The 20,304-nt window shown below is 40.7% G+C and overlaps 1 protein-coding gene across 1 annotated transcript; it reads right to left on the bottom strand.

Annotated features, from left to right (window-relative positions):
• Positions 1 to 5,148: 5,148 nt before the first annotated feature.
• Positions 5,149 to 15,950, bottom strand: LOC109464111 (calmodulin-A-like). Its single transcript, XM_019761044.1, has 5 exons — positions 15,836 to 15,950; positions 12,010 to 12,204; positions 6,071 to 6,286; positions 5,477 to 5,533; positions 5,149 to 5,213 (listed from the first exon to the last, which is right to left on the bottom strand). The coding sequence occupies exons 1-5, from the start codon at positions 15,948 to 15,950 to the stop codon at positions 5,149 to 5,151; spliced, it is 648 nt and encodes a 215-aa protein (XP_019616603.1).
• Between the last annotated feature and the right edge of the window lie 4,354 nt (positions 15,951 to 20,304).

The raw sequence follows: 20,304 nt of genomic DNA, 5'->3' as shown, positions 1-20,304 counted from the left end.
CAATAAAGCGGATAAAACGTGGCGAATAAAATCACTCCGTGTGCAAGTGGCTGCTTATAACAAAGACTACTTATCGGTAGTGATATTCTTCACGGCTGCGACCGTATGAGTAAAGAGACTCTTTTTACACAACCAAGTCTTTTATTCAGCAGACGTTTAATACCTGAGAGTGACCACAATTATATTACATATCCAACTCCTATACGTTTGGGATTGTACAACATTCCCTGTAACCACGCATGTTTGTAGATATGTAAATGTTGTATGTTTGGGAATGCACCTATAGCAGCGACACCTGTGCTGCAGGTTAAAGTGAACCAATTAGAATTGCCTGAGGAAGGTGACAGACGGTCACCGAAACGTCAGCTGAATAAAAGACAGTGACTTACCAACCTGATGAAACTTTTCGCGGATGCGACTGTATGGCTTTAACAAATCGACAAAATCCCTTCATGCGCAAAATTACATTTCCAGAGAAATCAAGGAAGATTACCAATTTGAAATTCGATTTCCGCCGTTGGGAAATATAAGGTCTAGTTGTCATAAGTGATGATACATTTGTTCATTGCCATGATCTGTCATTTGCTTCATTATTCTCCATGAAGGCGCCCAAATGGCAAGTCACTGATTTACGCAAACTGGCTGCAAATTGAAAGTAACGTCATGTACTGAACATATAATGAAATCGGCAATATTATCCATTGCCAACAATCCAAATATTTTCTCCTACGTCACCAATTTCTCACAACCTTAGCACGTATACATGGAGCATTGTTTAGAACAATGCTCTAATGGTGGGTTTCACCAATAGCGATGAAAACGCCATCTATGTCTGGTAATGGTTTAGCTGGCATTTGGTGTCTTAGGTATCAGTCTCACCTGGCTATTCTTTAGGTAATCATTCCCATGCCCACCTACCAGACGTACCTGGAAAATAATCGAGTAATGGCTTAAAATCATACCCGGAGTTACATGTAGTTATGCAGGGCTCTCACGCACACACACACACACACACACACACACACACACACACACACACACACACACACACACACACACACACACACACACACACACACACACAACACGCACACGCGCACACACACACGTACACGCACACACACAATGAGAATTACCAATAATGGTTATTGCACACAGAAAATGTATACTTACGCAGCTCATCCCATTAAGCCTTAACGGGATAAGATGCGCCAGTATGTATTTCCTGTGCGTAATAACCACTATTGGTAATTCTCACTTTTTTTCTGGGGTGAGCCCTGCATAACTATTACTAGTATTACCAGATTTACCTGACATTAATCATCATTGGCTTATCCCACTTTTCCTGCAGTGTGAATATCAACATTACGTCAAACTCACTATTGCCGCGTAGATGACTATAGATATAAGGTATTGCTGTGACTCATATAAATGTACTTTGGGTGTACCTCGGACACCCATAAGCACAAAGAGTCCAAAAGGCGAAGAATGGTGCGTATATTGGATAGATCGCGACGTCGCTATCCAAAATACTAATAAAGCTTAGTGCAGGGAAGTGTTTCAATAAGTGGCTCGCTGTTCCCACGACACCTGCTATGGAGGTGAACATTGTTCCTTCCCGAGGCCACAGCAAGTACATCATATCAAAGACAAGAGTTGCAAAACACCAATATACAAAATAGAGACCATAAACGTTGTTAGATGACCTGAAGCACGAAAACATCCAGCAAGTCATCTTTTCCCTCTATTCAAGAAGTGCGGAAGTGCGTAAAGAAGCACTATTGCACTACTACAACTACAACTACACATACGGCTACCACAGTGGTGTCACTTCTACACCAGCACTCATGGCTACCTCACTGGTGTTACCTCACAAGTATACTCAAGGATACATATCTACCCATCACCGGAGAGGAATGAGATTTTTTCGAAATAAGTCGAAAATTGATGTGCTGTTTTAATTTACGATTCCATTCCAACACCCAAAATATTCTGGATAACAAAATTGTACTGCCATTGTATTTTCAGGCACCACTGTTACGACATTTGCGGCACTACTTGAAAGTTCCATAGTTTTCAAAGACAGCCCGGACATATGTTTATAGGTCGTACTTTTAAATACACGTTAGTCGGGTGTGAAAATATATCTGAGCTTTTCTAAACATTCATGCAATTCAATGACGTCGCATATCCACTACTCCAATAATCGTTATGCGATGCGATAACGGGTTAGTCAAATTTACTTCGGGTAAAAAAAACAAGCGGCAAGTAATCGACTTCAGACACGCCGTATTCTACAGCGGTTACCGATAAAAGCTCTGTTCCGTTCCTCCAACCATCGTGTACGTATGTGCGAATGAAGTTCAACAATATGATGTCTGCGAACACCCACTTGGTCCTTAATTAAATGGAGACATGATAACTCATGGCAGGATTTTAATATGGGTCTGCCTTGCCACTATCGTGACAGTACGTGATACAACTTACAGAATAGTCCTGTAGCGTACATGGTGACACCACTTAAAGACAATCACCATTGCCTTTAGACCACACCAATTTAATTTGTTGCTTCTCGGATTTTTTCAGAAAAAATATGGAGCGACAGGGCGAAATAAATAAAAAACAGGCCAAGGCACCCCATGATAGCCGGACCGGAAATGTTCCGCTATGAGCCACGAAGTGAACATACACGGATGTCTTTAATTGAGCATTTTGTAGTTTGCAGGCAAATCAGAAAAAAATGGACACAGCGAATCCTAGAAACAACAATTAAATTGATTTGGCTTTACGGAAAAAATTAAGCCCAAAGTATCAACGGTTGCAGTGAGAATATCTTTAAAATCTGTATACTGATAATACAGGGAGCTGGTTTTTATGTACATCAAGTGCCATCTCAATTAAAAAATGTACCTTGAACTTTTTCCCAGTGATGTCAAATGTTTTGATAGCCATTGTTTAAAAATCTGTATTACATATAGCATAAATAATATGTATATTCATTGTGTTTACCCATATATGATTATCTTTTAATGAGAGACTCATATTCTATCTCAATAACTACGAATTTTAGTCACTGTCAAAATGCGTACTACGCATAACATAATAATACGTTCATTATGTTTACCCGTATATGATAGATGTTTATAGTTACAAGTAAGAATTTGAATAATGTCATTGAATCAACTTGAACCGAATGTAGTCTCAGTAGGGTGTTTGCACTTTGAATCTAGGAATTTGTCATGGAGAAAAATGAAGAAATCATCACAACTTTGGGATCCATTTCACCCGGACGACTTTACCAAAAACGCCTTCCTGACATGGAAAGTGCCCACGGGAACAAATACAGAAAAGGCAATATGCATCATGACTTTGCAGTATTTACAGACCTTGTACTAAGCTTTGATTTGGATCTTCATAATCAGTAGACGTAACGGTGTCGTGAACATTATGTATACAATGAAAGTTTTGTTTATGTTAAATTGTGTTTTTCTACAAGAATGTAAATGTTCTCGCTGTATTGCCAAACCAAATACTTTTAGACGATAGAGACGATCTCGATATGTGGTGCAGAACCAGGCGGGATGTAACCGTGAACGCTTTGGTCGGTCATGGAAACATTTCAAGGACGCTGCCGTGAGCGATGTGTGTTCATTATCCTACCGTCACGATGACTTTAACATCATCCATCAGTGTCTACATTCTTAATCCTTGTTGCCAGAACCAAAGTCTACTTGTTGAAAAGCGTTGTACGGGGATTTCTTTATCCCATCTGGGCACAGTGGTGCGTCTTCAGACTACATAGTAATACTGATAATAACCACGCATTGAAGTAAACGGTGGTCGTGGTGTAAAATACCGGATTCTACGCCTATCTGTTTATAGCTGTAACAGTTGGTATGATTATTGCACTGCTACGCCAAGACTGTCCGTTCAGCCACCCACTTTAAGGTTACTCTGTGACTATGCAGTCTCTCTCTCTCAAGTTTTCTTAGAACAGTCTTTTCCATCACACTTGAGGTCTAACCGATGCGAGTCTGAAATCTTCGATTTCTTCTTCCAATGTGCCACCGCCACCTCACACTACCAATCAATTACATCATGTTTCGGAATGCATCCCTGTGTTTCCCAGGAGCTAGTCCGCCCTGTGCCGCTGCGTGTTTTGAGAAATGACCCACGTTTTGAAATGTAACATTCACGCATTCTTCCACGGTGGCCGTCCAATCTACGACTGAAGCGTTTAGAGTAACGTTCTCATTACACCCCCCCCCCGGCCTGAATCAGCAATCATCATTTACTGCCAATCCCCGCAATTGCCACGTGGTCTCTGTCCGCAGTAGTCTGTGACAAAGATCGACCAATCCTCCCTCCATTTGAACTGAACTGCAGGTCATGTCCAGCGCCCTGCATGGCTCATGTGTAGTCACGCGGCAAGCTGAAAAAAGATGGGACAATCTCAGAGTTATATACATGAACAACTTCTCTCCTATCATTAATACATAGAGCAACTCAAAAGCAGTTTTTTTACTACCTGCGTACTCTGTGATTTAAGACTACCACAATGGATGCAACAGGAAAGAACCAATCGTTAAGAAGGTATCAGACTGATGCCAGAAGCAGTGATTACGGTGATTGAAACAGCGGTCTGCGTCAAGGCAATGTTACTGAGCGACTCGTCTGTCATTTTGACATTCTTAATGATCCATAAATGCCTATTACCGAGGTACAACAGGTCTGTAGAAACCACCGCTGGGAAATGTGGTGGAATTCAATTCCAGGTAATTCTACCCCATCACATCTCTATAAGCTGCCGGCGTGACAGTTTCGGAATTTTCATGAGAAAGGACCGGGTGTCCGTCTTGCTATTGTGAGATTATATGAAATTTGGTCTGCTCGACCGTTAGTTAAGTTGGTGTAACAGAGGGATCGTCTGATTGTATAAATGCAATACGGAGTAGAAATCTTTCGCATTTCATCCATCTTATGTAACAGATCAGCTCGTCCTTTTTATTCGGTGTTTGTCCCGCACTTTTCTAACCGAAAAATTCGAACATAGGTCCTCTTTGTGAAAAGTGGATCTTTGGTCGTCTGGACAACAAACATTGGTGTTAATATTGGGAGGAAATAACACAATAGATAGCCCTACCGTCTTCATAAGTCATCGTTGCATTCCTCATACAGAAACTGAGCCAGCTCACAGATCGTAGTGACGAACTCTGGAAGAAAGTTCGTATCATTAATTTATTATTATCACGATAAGGCCACACTGACCTGATTATTACATGCTGTTTATGTTTATTGGTTTATTTTGTACGGCCTAACTTTTTTCACAAGTTTTGAGCTGCCAGATATCATCCATATAATCAACTCAGTACGACCCAACACCCCCTGTCTTTTATCATAAAACACCGACTGTCTAAAAGACAACGTAGACATCTTAAAAGCGACTTTGTGAATGTGAGACAGTTAGAGATGTTACCTTCATAGTCGATCTTGCCATTGCCGTCGAGGTCAATTTCACACATCATTTCATCAACTACGGGGAATGGACAGATCCAACAATGATTTAGAACTGCATACAGTATAACGTCTTATGTATTTTTGTCAATTTGATATCAATTGCAACAGACGTTAGAAGTTGTCATAATGTTTCTGTGGTTTATGTATCAATTATTATTAGACTATCATATTACATTCAGATGACGTTCATATCCATCGGGGACCATTCACCATATTCACCAATTAGTGCGATGTTCCCATTGGTTTCATTTCTAAGAAACTTTTTTGATATAGACAGACATCTTTATCAGTAAGTTCAGAAATAAATTCATTTTTTAGTAATGATAGAAAACAGACGCAATCCTGTAATAATCAGAACATCATTAATCAGTCTTGACTCCCACTTTCGAAATAGTACGGTCCTCTGAGGCATGATCCCCATATTGTTTTGATTGTTTAGGTCAATGTTGCAGCCCAAAACGTGGAGACAGGGGACGTGGAGAGGGGGAGTTTAATAGATAGATAGATACATTTACAGACAGACATACAGTGATAGTGACTAATTTCTACGTACCTTCTTCGTCCGTGAGATCTTGACCAAAACAGCTAAGTATCTGTCTGAGATCAGAAGCATCAATGAAACCATCCCCCGCCTTGTCAAACAAGCTGAATGCTTCTCGCAAGTCTTTCTCATCGTCCTCCGCTAGAACTTCGTCGTCTTCGTCGTTTTCCTCTTTGATTATGGACGACAAAATGACCACGAAATCCTCGAAATCTATCGTGAGGTTTCCTGTAGAAAAAGGAAAAATCAAAATTTGGAACTTACATTATTTATTCCCATGGTGGCTGAGCTGTGGATGTTTGCATGTGTTTGAGTACATGTTCAATTCACCTGCGGATATCAGATAAATGTCTGAACGGCTTGTGCTAGAACCAACAAACTCGGTAACTTTTTAGAGAATATAACATCTGGTAACAATGTCATATAAGTGAGTTATTTAACTTTCGTGGCAGCGGGTTTCTGACTTTATTAAACAACTAGAGTTGAGTTCCAAGACCTCATGCCTTTGCCAAATGACATTAACCTTTTCGACTGTTCAGTCGATCAGATTCTGTACCCAATACTAGCATTTCAGAGAAATTTGGTAAGTAGTTTTAACAAAAGAATTTACATGACATAATACTGTGGTATGAGGATTTCCTTGGTATTATACATTAGATTGCTTCTTCTGAACAGCCATCAACCAGAAAATGAATCAGATTTCTGGCAGGAATTCCCGCATCCCACATTCCCCAGTCACAGGGAAGTCTGTACATTTTTGGCTGACAAGGAGAATCCAAGCCAGTTTGGTTACCATGGCAAGGTTATTTGATACCATAATCCCGAGAGTGCTGAGGTGGGCAGCTGTCTGGTCAGTAGAACTGTGGTGCCCTGGCCAGAAGGTCATTAACCTAGATAAAAGATATAATTCTAACACAAAAGGGCCCATTGTACTTCCCCACAAGCTACTAGGGAGTGCAAACTTACACCACTTCATCTAGGCCCCAAAACCTATCCATTATACACCAATTACTCTTCCCGAACTTCAATTGCTAACACACAAACACAAAAGGTCAACTGCAGTGACGCAAGGACCCCCAAGGGGCCTATTTTCGAATTTGACCTTGGTCTTTACAACAGTAAATTGCGTACCAAAAATCATTAACACCCGTTTACATGATAACCGAAATGGCTGGGGCTGACCTTGCGTTAACCTGCTAACAAGCTACAAACACATTAAGTCCACTGCAGTGATGTTGGGACCCCCACGAAGCCCATTTTTGCACTTGACCTTGGTCTTCCCAACGGTAACCTTTCTGCCAAAAGTTATGCCTTCACGAGTTATGCCGCTAAATCCACATTCTCCCACAGTCCACAGTCTGTTTCTTCTTTCGAAGGCAATAAAGTTTTCAGGTTTTCATGTTAAAGTGCCTTTCCCCTGTACACAGTAGGACGCAGAACCTCCAGAGTCAACAAATCTACCCACGAGACCGCCTTCCACCTATAATTGTCTTCGTCAGAAAGACTATGAAATTGTCTCGCCGCATTGTGGGTGACTGTGGATTTATCGGAATAGCTATTGAAGGCATTGTTCGACGTCCATGATTTTTGGCAGGCAGATTACCGTTGTTAAGGCCAATGCGAAGTGCAAGTTTGGGCTTCGTGTGAGGTCTGTACGTCACTGCAGTGGACTTTTTTGTGTTTGTGGCTTGTGAGCAAAATAACTCGAGTATATTTAAACTAATGTTCATGATTTTTGGTAGGCAAGCTACCATTGTAGAGGCCAGGGTCAAGTTCGAAAACGGGCCTCGTGGGGGGGTCCCTATGTCGCTGCAGTGGACCTTTTGTGTTAGATATATAATAAACTACCCCCACCAACCTCTGCATTTATTCACATGGGGGACAGCTGTCCCTGCATCTGGTATCAATTGCTTACAATAGAGGGGCTGTCCTATAAATACGGTGGGGGGAGGAAAAGTTGGACATGCGTCAGGCAGGTCATTCCCTAAATTGTAAGGCCAGACCAAGTAATTTTTATGGATGACGTCCACTGGAGACCGTATTATTTGACCGAATTTATTGCAAAAGCGAGATAAAATACATGAAGGCCAAAAAAACTTGATTAACATGCATAGATTTGGAACATACTAACTGTGGCAATACAAAGGTTAGGACGCAAATTGAAGAAAAGAACATAGTCTAACAACAAAGGAAAACAGCAATAAATCTCGCCCTGTTCTGATTCTTTCCTTTCATCACATCTTCTCATTAGATTTTGCGACACTGTCGTAGAATAAAAAAGGGGAAAAAGGAGTACAGACATTCTTTTGTACTCCAGACCAAATTGATTTCTAGTATTAAACAAGAATTCTGAGACATCATACCTCCATGAAATATGTGAGTTTTTGTAAATGTTTTTTGTCTGATTGACTATGGAAATAAGGTTCTAATTAGCATAATCTAGTTTAATTTATGGTTTTCTTAATTCAAATTACAATATTTTTCATGTTAATCTCCTCTCCTTTGTCATACTTTATTTCAACACGTCCTCATTAATTATGCAAATAACCTCTACATTAACATGATATAGGCATAGTGATGTTAACCTTTAAGTAACTTACACATGTCACAAGGTATAAAATTCCCATCATTCACCAATAAGGAGCCACAGAATTTTCCCATTAATTATGCAAATTAGGTCATTATTTGCATAATTTGTATCTTATGATGTTCCATCTGCCATAGATTACATTCATTACATGTATGAAAGTACTATTATATAAAACACTGTAATTATAGAATTTTCTCATTAATTATGCAGATTAAGCCCTCATTTGCATAATTTGCAGTTAATTATGTACAACTCTCTCTCAGCTACCTACACACCAAAAATGATGAAAATATGTTGTTCCTATCTGGACTTATTCGCTTTTAAATATTTCGCCCGAAGGTCCCTTGCAGTTCCAGAACAAGCTGCTAGGGGGACAAAACTTACACCACTTATTCCTGACAGGAAGAGCTATCTGTCACTAAAAAGTCAAGACCATAGCATGTTCAGGATAAAAGATTCAAAAACCGGAAGTTCTGCTGCAGTACCAAGGTCGGCCAACAGGAGGCCCATATTTGACCTTGACCTTTGTCTTCCTAAGACCTACCAATGTACCAAATATCATTACAATACATAAAGGCGTTATGAAGTTATGCTGGCTACAAATGTGCGGAAACACAAACACACACACACACACACACACACACACAGACAGACAGACACACACACACACAGACACACACACACACACAGACAGACACGTAAAAAAACAATACCTCATTTTTCATGGAGGTAAAACGTTCCTTTATCTAGAACAATGTCCCTCTGACGAAGGCATGAGATCTCCGACCTCTAGTTAAATGCTGCACGCTGTACAGTGAACGGATAAAAGATATCCAGCATTGATACCCGCTGGATTTCTAGTGACTGTAGTCAGACTCTCTTGACCTAGGTGGTAATGTAGACACATAACTCTGGCGTATGGGGACGCTGAACAGGCTATTTTTTCATTTCATAAACATCGCTGAATAGTATAATGCTTTTCTTTCACTCAATTTGCCTCTTTTTGCTCCATTAAGAAGCATATTACAATGCCTATTCAGCATTACAAAGCGATATCACAAAGACTGCCATGTTGTGTTTCATGGTTTGAAGAATCAGATTTACACACTGTATTACCAATGTACCTCACACGGAAAATCGTTTATCGTTCTAAGGATAATGAATTACCTATTGAAATCTTGATGTAGTTCTCTCTTTTTACAGACCATTCTTTGAGTGAATTGCGCAAGCAAGCTTGAAATTACCAGCATTTGCCACTATAAAAATTATTCTATTTCCTCATTGTTTTAGAAAATTAGGTCTTCGTTTGCATAATTCACATCTATCGGTATCTTTATAATAACATATGTCACATGTCTAATAGACCTATTATGGAAAGCAGTAGATTGATAGAATTCCCTCATGTATTTTGTAAATTAGATCCTGATTTGCAACATTGTCATATAGATATATCAATCATTGAACAAAAGTGAACCATGTCTTAAGCTAGCAACAAACCAAAATCACGACGACCCGTCAACCCCTTTTTGAGTTATCATCTTTGAAAGATTAATATTTTCAAACGACCAACCCTGCAGTTCTAGAACAGCCTGCTAGGGGACCAAAACGTCTGTCACTGCTTTCCGAGCATGAGCGGTATCTACCACCTCAAAATCGGGACGATAGCAAGACAAAAACACGAGACATCAAAATCCGAAGTTCCGCGGCAGTACTATACCAAGCCGCTAGGGTCCACAAAAACTAACTGTAATAATTTCGAGGCCTCATCAGGACTTATATACCAAACAAATATCATTATGATACACCCAGTACTTCCCGACTTACGCTAGTCGCAAACATACAGGCACGGCACCGGAAACATAACCTTCTTGGCGAAGGTAGCAAAACAGCTTCGTGTCTCATCTTTTCCTTTTAAGATATTAAAGTTGCCTTTCGAATGAATGCCTTAGTCTACCCAGGCGTTTGAAAATGGTTGAACAATCTATTTTACATAATCATTATTATATGTGCATTTCATACGATTACAGTTTTACGATTAAGTGGACGTTAAGCCCGAGATGTATGTGTCTGTACCTGCTAAGTTGGCCAGAATAGGACTCAAGCAACAAACAAGAAGAATGTGTACCCCAGATTTTCAGCACATCTCATTTGAAAGCTATTTTTGTAAGAAAGGGAGAGGGAAAGTCACAACGATCAATTCAAAAGCCGTGAAAACCTTGCAGTAAGACTCGGGTAGCCAATATAATGGAGGAATGGTTGCAGCGTTCGGAGTCGATCATCCGGCGTGACGGAAGAATTAATCGTTACAGTTCGCCGCCGATCTGACACCGCCGTGCCTCACCGAGGACGGTTCCCTGTGGGGAGGCCTTATCTACCGGCAACACGAGGCAGGCAGGGCGTCATAGATTCGTCTGCGGCGTGGGCTGGAACACGAATTATGGGAGGGGGGCTTAGTAACGACGCGGTAACATTCGTTGCAGGTGGTCGTCGAACGATTTTGATGCTGTAGAATTTTCTAGCCGGCTGTGACGGAAACAAACACCGACAAGGATAAAAGACAGCTTTTTCCGTCATAAGTCAGCTGTATTTTGTAGGACACCTTCACGACTGTCCCAAGAATCGTACAGCGATCGCACGACGGATATGACAAGGCCCCTCCACACATATTTCGAATAAGCAGGAGTCAATGAGAACCAGACGGAATGAAGATTGGCAAAATCGCATCTAGTCCTAAAATTCGAGGTATATTCAACATATTCAGGCCCATTGGTTCTCCCTTGAATGCGAAGGAATATTCAGAAATTCGAATGCAGTCATAATGTTGTTAGAACACTCTTTGAATGCTGTATGATATTTCTCCACTATGAATTCACCTCGTAAGTTTTGAGCATGCTCAAAACCCTCGGGCCAGCCATAAGAATGGGCACACATATTTGGAATGTATTGATAATTTCTAGAATGCACTTCAAATATCCAACAAATTTTCATTCAGACGGCATTCCGGTTCATTCCGCCTCTCGAGAGAATCCTTTATCTGGCAGCTAAATAGAAAGAGGCCAGACCCTCTGGGCCGTCCAACGCTTAGCTGACAGATTTAAAAGAGATGTAACGTTAAAGTTAGACCGTAAGGACTTTGTTTCACAACATTTCAACTACCAAAGAAAAAAGAAACCTTGACAAGAGTGTCAAACGCCATAAAACCGGGAGGGATAGGTTGTGAATATACGGGAAAGTGTTTGGGTGGAATAGTACTAACAATATAAATACATTAGGTGTTGTTATCTTTTAGAACGACTTTGTACTGCATAGTGCAACCACGATTCTTGTAGAGATGGGAAAATGAAAGACATCAGAAACCTACCGTCTGCATCTAGGTCATGCAGTAGCTCGTTAAGATCCTCTTCTGAGGAAAACTGACCCAGGTCGTGCAAAACCGTCCCAAGCTCCTCTACGGTGATGGTTCCGTCGCCATCTTTGTCAAACAACTTGAAAGCCTCTCGATACTCTGCAAACACAAATAGGAGCTCAGTACAGATCAACAGTTTGTGCTGAATAACTGTTTTTCCCAGTTGACTGTTGGCTACATGTTGACTACATATTGACTACACATTGACAACATGTTGACTACATCTACCTAAAGGTACGGAAATATTGTTTTTGGAGGCCGAACTGTGGGTTTATATGTATAGCAGCTCGATGATGGGGGAACTTTGACAGGAGATCAGTTAGACATATAAAAATAGTGTAAAATTGGACGTCACGAAAACAGGAGAAATACTTTCCGGAAGTCTGAAGTCTCCGATTTCCTGTGTGTGCGTGCGTTTGTGTGTGTGTGTGTGTGTTTCATTTCGTACACGTTTTCTTGTTCCTATCGACATGATAAGGACACTACAACTTATGGACACATTGATTATCACATCAAGGCGCGGTCATATTGGTCGTAGGAGTTTACCGTACGATTTTTAGCGAGGCTGTAATCACCGAAACAACTGCCACGACGAGGAACCTTACTATATATGGCACATCCCAAGAATGACCTAAAGTTGCCGTCTATCATAAGGCGAGTGTAGCCGTGCCTTCAGGGTTGGTCACAGGCGTCGCATGATCGCAAACAGAGGAGAGCATCGTTCATGTGTCCTGTAAAATCAGCCGTTTTGTCACTTCAAAGGCTGCCTAAGGTCACAGCCTGGTTGGAAATAACACGGCATCAGAATTGTACGCCAAATGTGACCAACAACATTTACTACTAAATTACCCAACACCAGACATCAGCTGCCCCGTACTCAACACGGTGACCTCCCTGGAACAGAGCATTGGAAGCCCGGCTTGATTAGGTGAAGACATACATGCAATCACGCTTAACGACATTGTCATCAAATATTTTAAGTAGAATTAAGTGGATTTTGTATTAGATGAGGAACTGTTTTTGACATAAATAAATTAGTGTAGCTCTTTGTGCTAGCAGGGAGATGTATTACCCATCGTGAAAAGAGGATGGAGTCTTAATCCGGGAAATGAGTTTGTCTCCATTTCCATACATAGACCAGAATGTGTGATTTACCTAATTCCAAGGCCATATAGTTAAACATATACTCAGCCTCACATCATATTTGAATTCATTATATTCTGATATTTTCATCACATTTAAAACTGAAAACTGTTATTATTACTACACCTGTAAGTCAAGACCAGATGATTGTTCATATATCATATTATCTATCTCTTGATGGTTCACTATTTTTTCCTTAATATATCAACAGAATGGAAAACACAACGAGTCTCAATGTTAAAAGTTTACGTACACTGACAAATTGCGGAAACGGAGGAATATACACAAATCAACTATTAGTATCAACGATTCACATTGTTGAACTTACTTCAAATCAACAGTCAACTATACACGTATATCAATTTGCGACTATACAGCATATGGCTAGAAGTATATCTTAGCTCACCCACGGTAGAATGACATATTGTTGAAACGTACATAAAGTGTAAGTGAGGAACGACCGGATAGTTAATGGAAACCTGTTTATTCCCCCTGCTAAGCAAGCTGTCTCCTTAGTAATATGGAGAGGCTGCTAATTCATTACATCTCGGCTGCCATGTTCTGAGTGCTTCCGTTTGTGTGAGCTTTTGATTTCCACCATGCCCTGGCGTCGCCTTGACGCACCCGCCTCTGATCAGACTGATGAGGCCTCCACAGCGGCATAATTTATTCGCTTGAAGTTAGTGCCGGGAAAATTGTGGAGAGTACCGAAAGAAGGCATCTTAGCTGTTTGATTCTGTGTACGGTATAAGACTCGGGGTTTAATACACTAAACTCAAATAGAGAAGAGTATTATAGAGATGGATACATTCCTTAGACACCGAATAACTATACCCGGAGAAGTCCAATGCCTTTGGCACACTGACATGTATTTTTTCTTGTCTATGTCTTGGATAACAGAGAGTAATGGTTCTGCTCCCCCTGTGTGATTGCCATAATCTACACTAAGTCTCGATGGAAGGATGTGGCTGTCAGAAACGATAGAACGTCCCACAACGAATGCGACTCTGTGGCAAAATAAATGACTTGGTTTTCCATAAAGCTTTATCAAACGTGAAGAGTGTCATACGCACATAACGAGGCATTCATTCCTCCGATATCTAAGAAAGCTAAATGGGAATGAAATATCCATCCAATGGCATGTTGTTATCTTCATTGACTTTGTCTTGAGGCAAAGCTTTGCGTCTTTGGTGCTGATTTTATACGTTCTTGGAGCAGACGTTTATTTTACATTCAGCATTTCCGACACATTTTTCTGTTGCCTACTCAGGAAAAGCTTTCGAACCTTAATAGAAAAAGGAAAGGAAAGGCCATATACATATACATAAGGACAAATACATTAATGCTCACCACAGCCTATCTACTGGTAGTGATAATGTTCTACTTTTGCTAGCACATTTGGAAAGTACGGTGCAAGTCTCCAGAAAGCGTGGCGAGAGACATCAATGAAATGACCTCCAGACCTTTAAGAATCGTGCCACCTTCACCTTCTCAAGAACCAAGAAACTTTGCAACTATGATGTAACACAGAAGTGCTATGCCTTTTAGCCTATATAGCTTTTAGCCTATATTAGTGGCTGATTCTATGGCTGTTGTTCACAACATTGTTCAAATGATGAACGCTTTTGTTAAGGGAACCTACATACTCACAATATTTGGTGGGACGTAATTATCATCATGCGGAATTTTACGGACTATGATTAAAAATAACCAGCCACATACCTCTATTTTTTACGAGAATGGATTTGCTGGGATTTGACACGGCCATGCTATGCCCTCTGCAAGACCGTATGGTGAATGAAACCAATGAGATAGATACCCACATAGAACTACCAACTATAACACACCGGACTGCAATATGATAATTATCACATTCTATAATACTGAATGGTGAAGAAAGACACGTAAAGTGGCCGCAGTGTACTTTGGCCAGGTCACATGACTTAGAAACGCTACAAGTGTGGTGGTCTTTAACGTGCAGAGGTTGAAGCGGGTCCCAAGGCTTGAAGTCTTTCAAGCCTTGGGACATTTACATTAAGTAGTGTTGAAGAAAGTCTGCCTGCTCAATATTGTGATCAGTGTACACATGTTGTACTTCTAACCCTAACCACAGATATCTTGTGGTGCCTATATTGAGATGCGTGTTCGTACCAGCGATCCATTTCCTGTGATAGGAGGTGTTTGTCTTCCAAATCTATAGCCACGTACGATATATGTTATCTAATTCTGTCAGCTTCAAGTTAAGCAGCAACTTTAAACCTTCCTCGGCGAAACAGTTGCATGCTGTTTTTTAAGTGTTGGAAAGATCACATAATGCGTGGATTCTTATCTTATAGATTCATATCTATCTTATCACTCAATGCATTCAAAAACCGTAATTTATTGCCCTATGAACATAAGAGTACAGAAAGGACAGAGCAATGCCAGGTTTTCCTCGCCAGACGCCTTATGTGAAAACAGCAGGGATTTCAGCACCATGTAAAGTGACAGTCCAAAGACGAGGGACCCGCTGTATTGACAACATTTCAGTTTAACATGCGAACCCCTTGTTCGTCTACAGTAGAGAAATGAATGCAGTGTTCAAATAGATTCGTAAAGACTTCGGATGAAGTTGACTTGTAGTAGAAATCTGACATACCTTGTACTTGAGATTCGGACAACCCGGCAAAAAAGCTGTCGCTGTGGGTGGGAGTAGCTGAGTGGGAGGCATAGGATCCGGTCTCGTCATCCTGCGTACAGTAACAACACCACATGCTAGATGGGTGATCAGACACCGACGTGCACTCTTTAAACAGACATCTCTGGCACCGTACCACGCCGAACACCCACCGAGCATCTGCCGTTAGAACTCCCGGGTAACTCTCTAAATCCGAATCGATCCATGTCCCCTTTCTACAGACGGAGATAGAAAAGATGTGTCACGACTTGTGTCCTCTTTTCACATTTCCGCAGACACTATTCATCAAGACAAAGGACGTTGTCAACTTGGATCAGGGGCTGACGGGTTTACTCACGTATCGGTACAGCATGGGAAGGAAGTACGGGAGTTGGACCAGGACTGCGCTGATGAAATGTTTCCAGGGAATTTCACGGCAACCACGTGTATCATTATGAGTCATGCGCACTGCTCTCAAGCGGTCTATTTAACGGGCATATGGGGAAGACGGGGATAACTTTTTTTTAACTTCCGGGTGCGGAACTATTTCTGGTTGAGCTCTTGATTTGTGTATTTATTTGTCCGGACAGAATAGGTGGAAAGCACACGGGTGACAAAATTGACAGGCAGAATGACTGAGGTCAATTTGTAAGACACAGGAAACGGAGTGTATGAGAGATTCTTTAAATCTGACCGGGAGCAGGATTTAGTGATCAACACGGAGGAATTCAGGAAGCCGAAGATTGCAAACTGCAAAGTTTAAAAAAAGGTGTTGGTTTATAACCCGGACGAGAGAAAAAGAGAAATGAGAGATAGAGAGACAGACAGACAGAAAGAGAAAGAAGAGAGAGAAGGATCAAGCTGCTTTGAGAAACAAACCATAAAATTGATACTACTAGTAGTCCGTTTTGCCAATCCAATAAGTAGATTAATAGGACTGGATATGCAAAAAAATCCCCAAATCCGCCCGACTCCGAAGTTCACTCATAATTCAATAATGGATTATTCTCGCACGGTGCGCGAAGACGCCTGGGATACATTGCACGACCAGGGAATAAGCACGTGATTTGTATAAGTTTTAATTAAGATAGAGCCGTGGGAGAGTTCTTCATCCATCACGGTCTAAAACTTGTCACGGAATGGCCTCTCCTTGACGCGCGAAAGTGCCAAGTTCTCAATCCCTTTTCCTTGGAGGGCTTAAAGCGTGCATTAAGTACGCCGACGTGCCCTGCGCAAGATTGCAATAGAAGCTGAAGTTCATGGTAAACAGTGCTGCAAATCTATTTCATATAGTCCAAGTCATGCTTTATTATATGAAAATCTGGCAAGATATTCTTGTGCTTAAGGTGTTTATACGTAGACTCTAAAAGTTATGGATTCGAATCTCTAGCAGGCTCCGATGTTTTTCTCCTTGGACAGGCATTTAACGGCTATTTCTGACAGGAAAATAAATGCGTCCGAAGGGCTGTGAGTTCTAGAACACACAAACACGACCCGAACCAGAACCTTCCTCCGGAGTGATATACTCTTTCCCGGGGGCCAAAAGTGTAGAGGTTCTTCCCGGTATGAGCACCTCAAACCTCACAGTCCTTTTGTATTTGCCATGCTTTCAACATGTTTAAACGGTATGCCTAAATTCTGTGGATCTTCAATGAGGAGTTAATGTGTTAACAATGCCTTCTGCTACCCAATCAAACAAGCAAGCAAGCAATTTTAACGGTTAATGCATTAATTCCATGGCCATGTGCACATTTGTTTACTTATCCATTCATTTTATATATATATATATATATATATATGGGATATATTTGGAACAGATGAATTCCCTCGTGCTCTGTCTTTGAGATTCTGAATAGATACAGGTACAATGTGAAGAACACGTCGAAAGTGCAAAGTCGATTGCGTTAATTACGTGCAGACGTGTTCCTTATCTAGATTGCCTATTGGTCTCAGACATCCAGAGGATTAGTCTCATATATTTTCAAATATGCCCTTTTGAACCGTCATCCCATTACCTGTCGTTAATAGACGTAATAAAGAAAACAGTCACTGTTGTCACAAGATCCTGTCGGCAAAATGTAGTTACCGTTCGTTTATGATATTGGTTTTCACATAAAAAGAAGATGATTGTATTCCCGATGGGGATTGGACAGATTTTACTCGTAATGCCATAGGCAGAAGTGCACTTATTTGATAGCCAACAGGATGCTCGGAGGACAGTGTGAACAATTATTATGCTCATTGTTCTTTATGTACCCCTGTGGAATTGGCAAAGATAAGTTTACCAAGATAAGAAAAGACCAGGGAGTCGGGGACTCACAGATTTGGGTTCCTATCGATTGATGTTTCTGTATGATACACACCATACACTTCGTTTTTATCGTAGATTATCGCACACCATACACACACACACACACACACACACACACACACACACACACACACACACACACACATACACACACCACACACACACACACACACACACAATACATACACACACACTATGTGGTGTTTGAGTTTCTCAGCTGAAATCCTCTTGAGAAGAACAAGTTATCATTTACTGTAACTTCTGTCAGCTCCATCCCTTTACTTGCATCCATCGCACCAAGTAATACTATTAAAGTATAGATGACATACGATGTGTGTGTTTCTCTAAAAGAAGGAATTCCGTTGTAAGATCGGTATCTCTTGGTAAATCATTTATCGTTTCTGCGCTCGGAAATTGAATCCGTCAATCTTGTTCAGAGTGTTGAAGCCTGGTATAGCCGATCTCCTATGGAGTTCTTTCTTGACGTTTAAGTAGTTTTCTTGAATTTTACGGTTCTAGTAATAACTACCAAAACTCCCAGTGGTAGACATGGAAAAAAGCTAACCCTGCCGTGCTTCTCTAAGTTCTTCATATTGACTCATCCGACAACGTGGCAAATTTGTCTCGTTGTATCTTGCAGACCAGGTCACCCCAAGGTGGAAATAGAAATAGCAAGACGGTCTCTTTAGAACCCAGTGGGAATTAGATATCAGATATTATGTCCGATTTGCAAGGAGGATATTAAAGACGAATTCCACTTTATGATGTCATGTCCAACATATGAAGAAAACAGACAAAAGTTGATGCAATCCATAGCTTCCAAAACTAATGTTACGCTACCCCACTCAGATATAATTATCAGTGTACGTTAAAAAATTCAGATCATTCATATCTGAATCACTACAAAAGCGACACCATATTGTAAATAACTGATATATCTCCTGAATTACAAAATGTAATAATACTCTTCTTAACAAAACACAATTGATTAGCTTTCGTATCATTATGGACTAGCTCGAGTATTATATTTTAGTGTTAGTTTGTGTATGTACCCTTGTTGTTTCTTTGCCATACATTGTACCAGTTACAGTTGTTGAGCAATAAAGTTGATTTGATTTGTTATCTATATAGAGAGGGAAATGGTGGGCAACAGCTGTGACTAGAACTGTGTTCATGCTATTCAATTCAAAAGTATTTCCCGGATTTAATGTTTCCAGTGTGTCTTAGAGGATTCAAATGCAATGTAAGAACCCTTCTGTATGTAAACCACACAGGTCCGGGAGCGTTAATAGACTGCACCTTGTGGACAGTGACTAGATTCATGCAACTACCCATCTTTTACATCGAAAAGAGTCTTAAATCAATATATTACTTTGGCAATGAAAGACGGACTCACATCTAGTATATTTGTGTCAGAAAAAGAAAGAAAAAACACCACGTATAATTCTCAAGCGAGCAAATTGTTTTGTTTAGTTTTCTCTTCGAATTCACTAATTACAAAAAACTAATTATATTTTAAGGTATTTGTGTAATCAGCACTTCCAAGTCATTTTTGTTAAAATGGCAATAAATTAAGTTAGGAGAAGGGTGTTACGAGTATCTGCCAATACATAATCAGCAGATGTTTGCAGAATTTTACTTTTTCCACGCGTGTTTCATAGAGCGATATCAGTGTTCATATACCCCCATGCAGACTGTACCACTACATTCCCTACACGTGTTTCACTTCACTTCAGCATAAATATTTTGGCATAAATGCCGGAAAATAAACACGCTAGACGACTAATTGTTGAAACGATATCAAAGAACACATGACAAGATTATTTATTTCATCTCTGAACGCATTATTTTTGAAAATTTAAGTTTTGTCCTCCCTTGTTAGTCAGGAATCTGGCATTACGCCACAGACACATGTCATGTACCGTGACTACAACGTTGCTCCAGAGTTCTCGGAGGAATATTCTCACGCCAGCGGAGCAATCCCCGAATAGGTGCAGGAGTAAATTGACCCTGGTGTGTGGTACGGGTCGATCAGAGCAGACTTGGCTGCTAACCTAGGTCACAGATGATTCTGTAATGTGCAGCCGCACACCATTATGGAAGGCAGCCGCCTGGTGTGTCCACAAACTGAAAGTACACG

Source organism: Branchiostoma belcheri, unplaced genomic scaffold, assembly GCF_001625305.1.
Source record: "Branchiostoma belcheri isolate BF01 breed outbred unplaced genomic scaffold, Haploidv18h27 scaffold132, whole genome shotgun sequence".
Taxonomy (NCBI): domain Eukaryota; kingdom Metazoa; phylum Chordata; class Leptocardii; order Amphioxiformes; family Branchiostomatidae; genus Branchiostoma; species Branchiostoma belcheri.
Note: the sequence above shows the minus strand (reverse complement) of the source record. Positions and strands in the feature narration are given on the sequence as shown.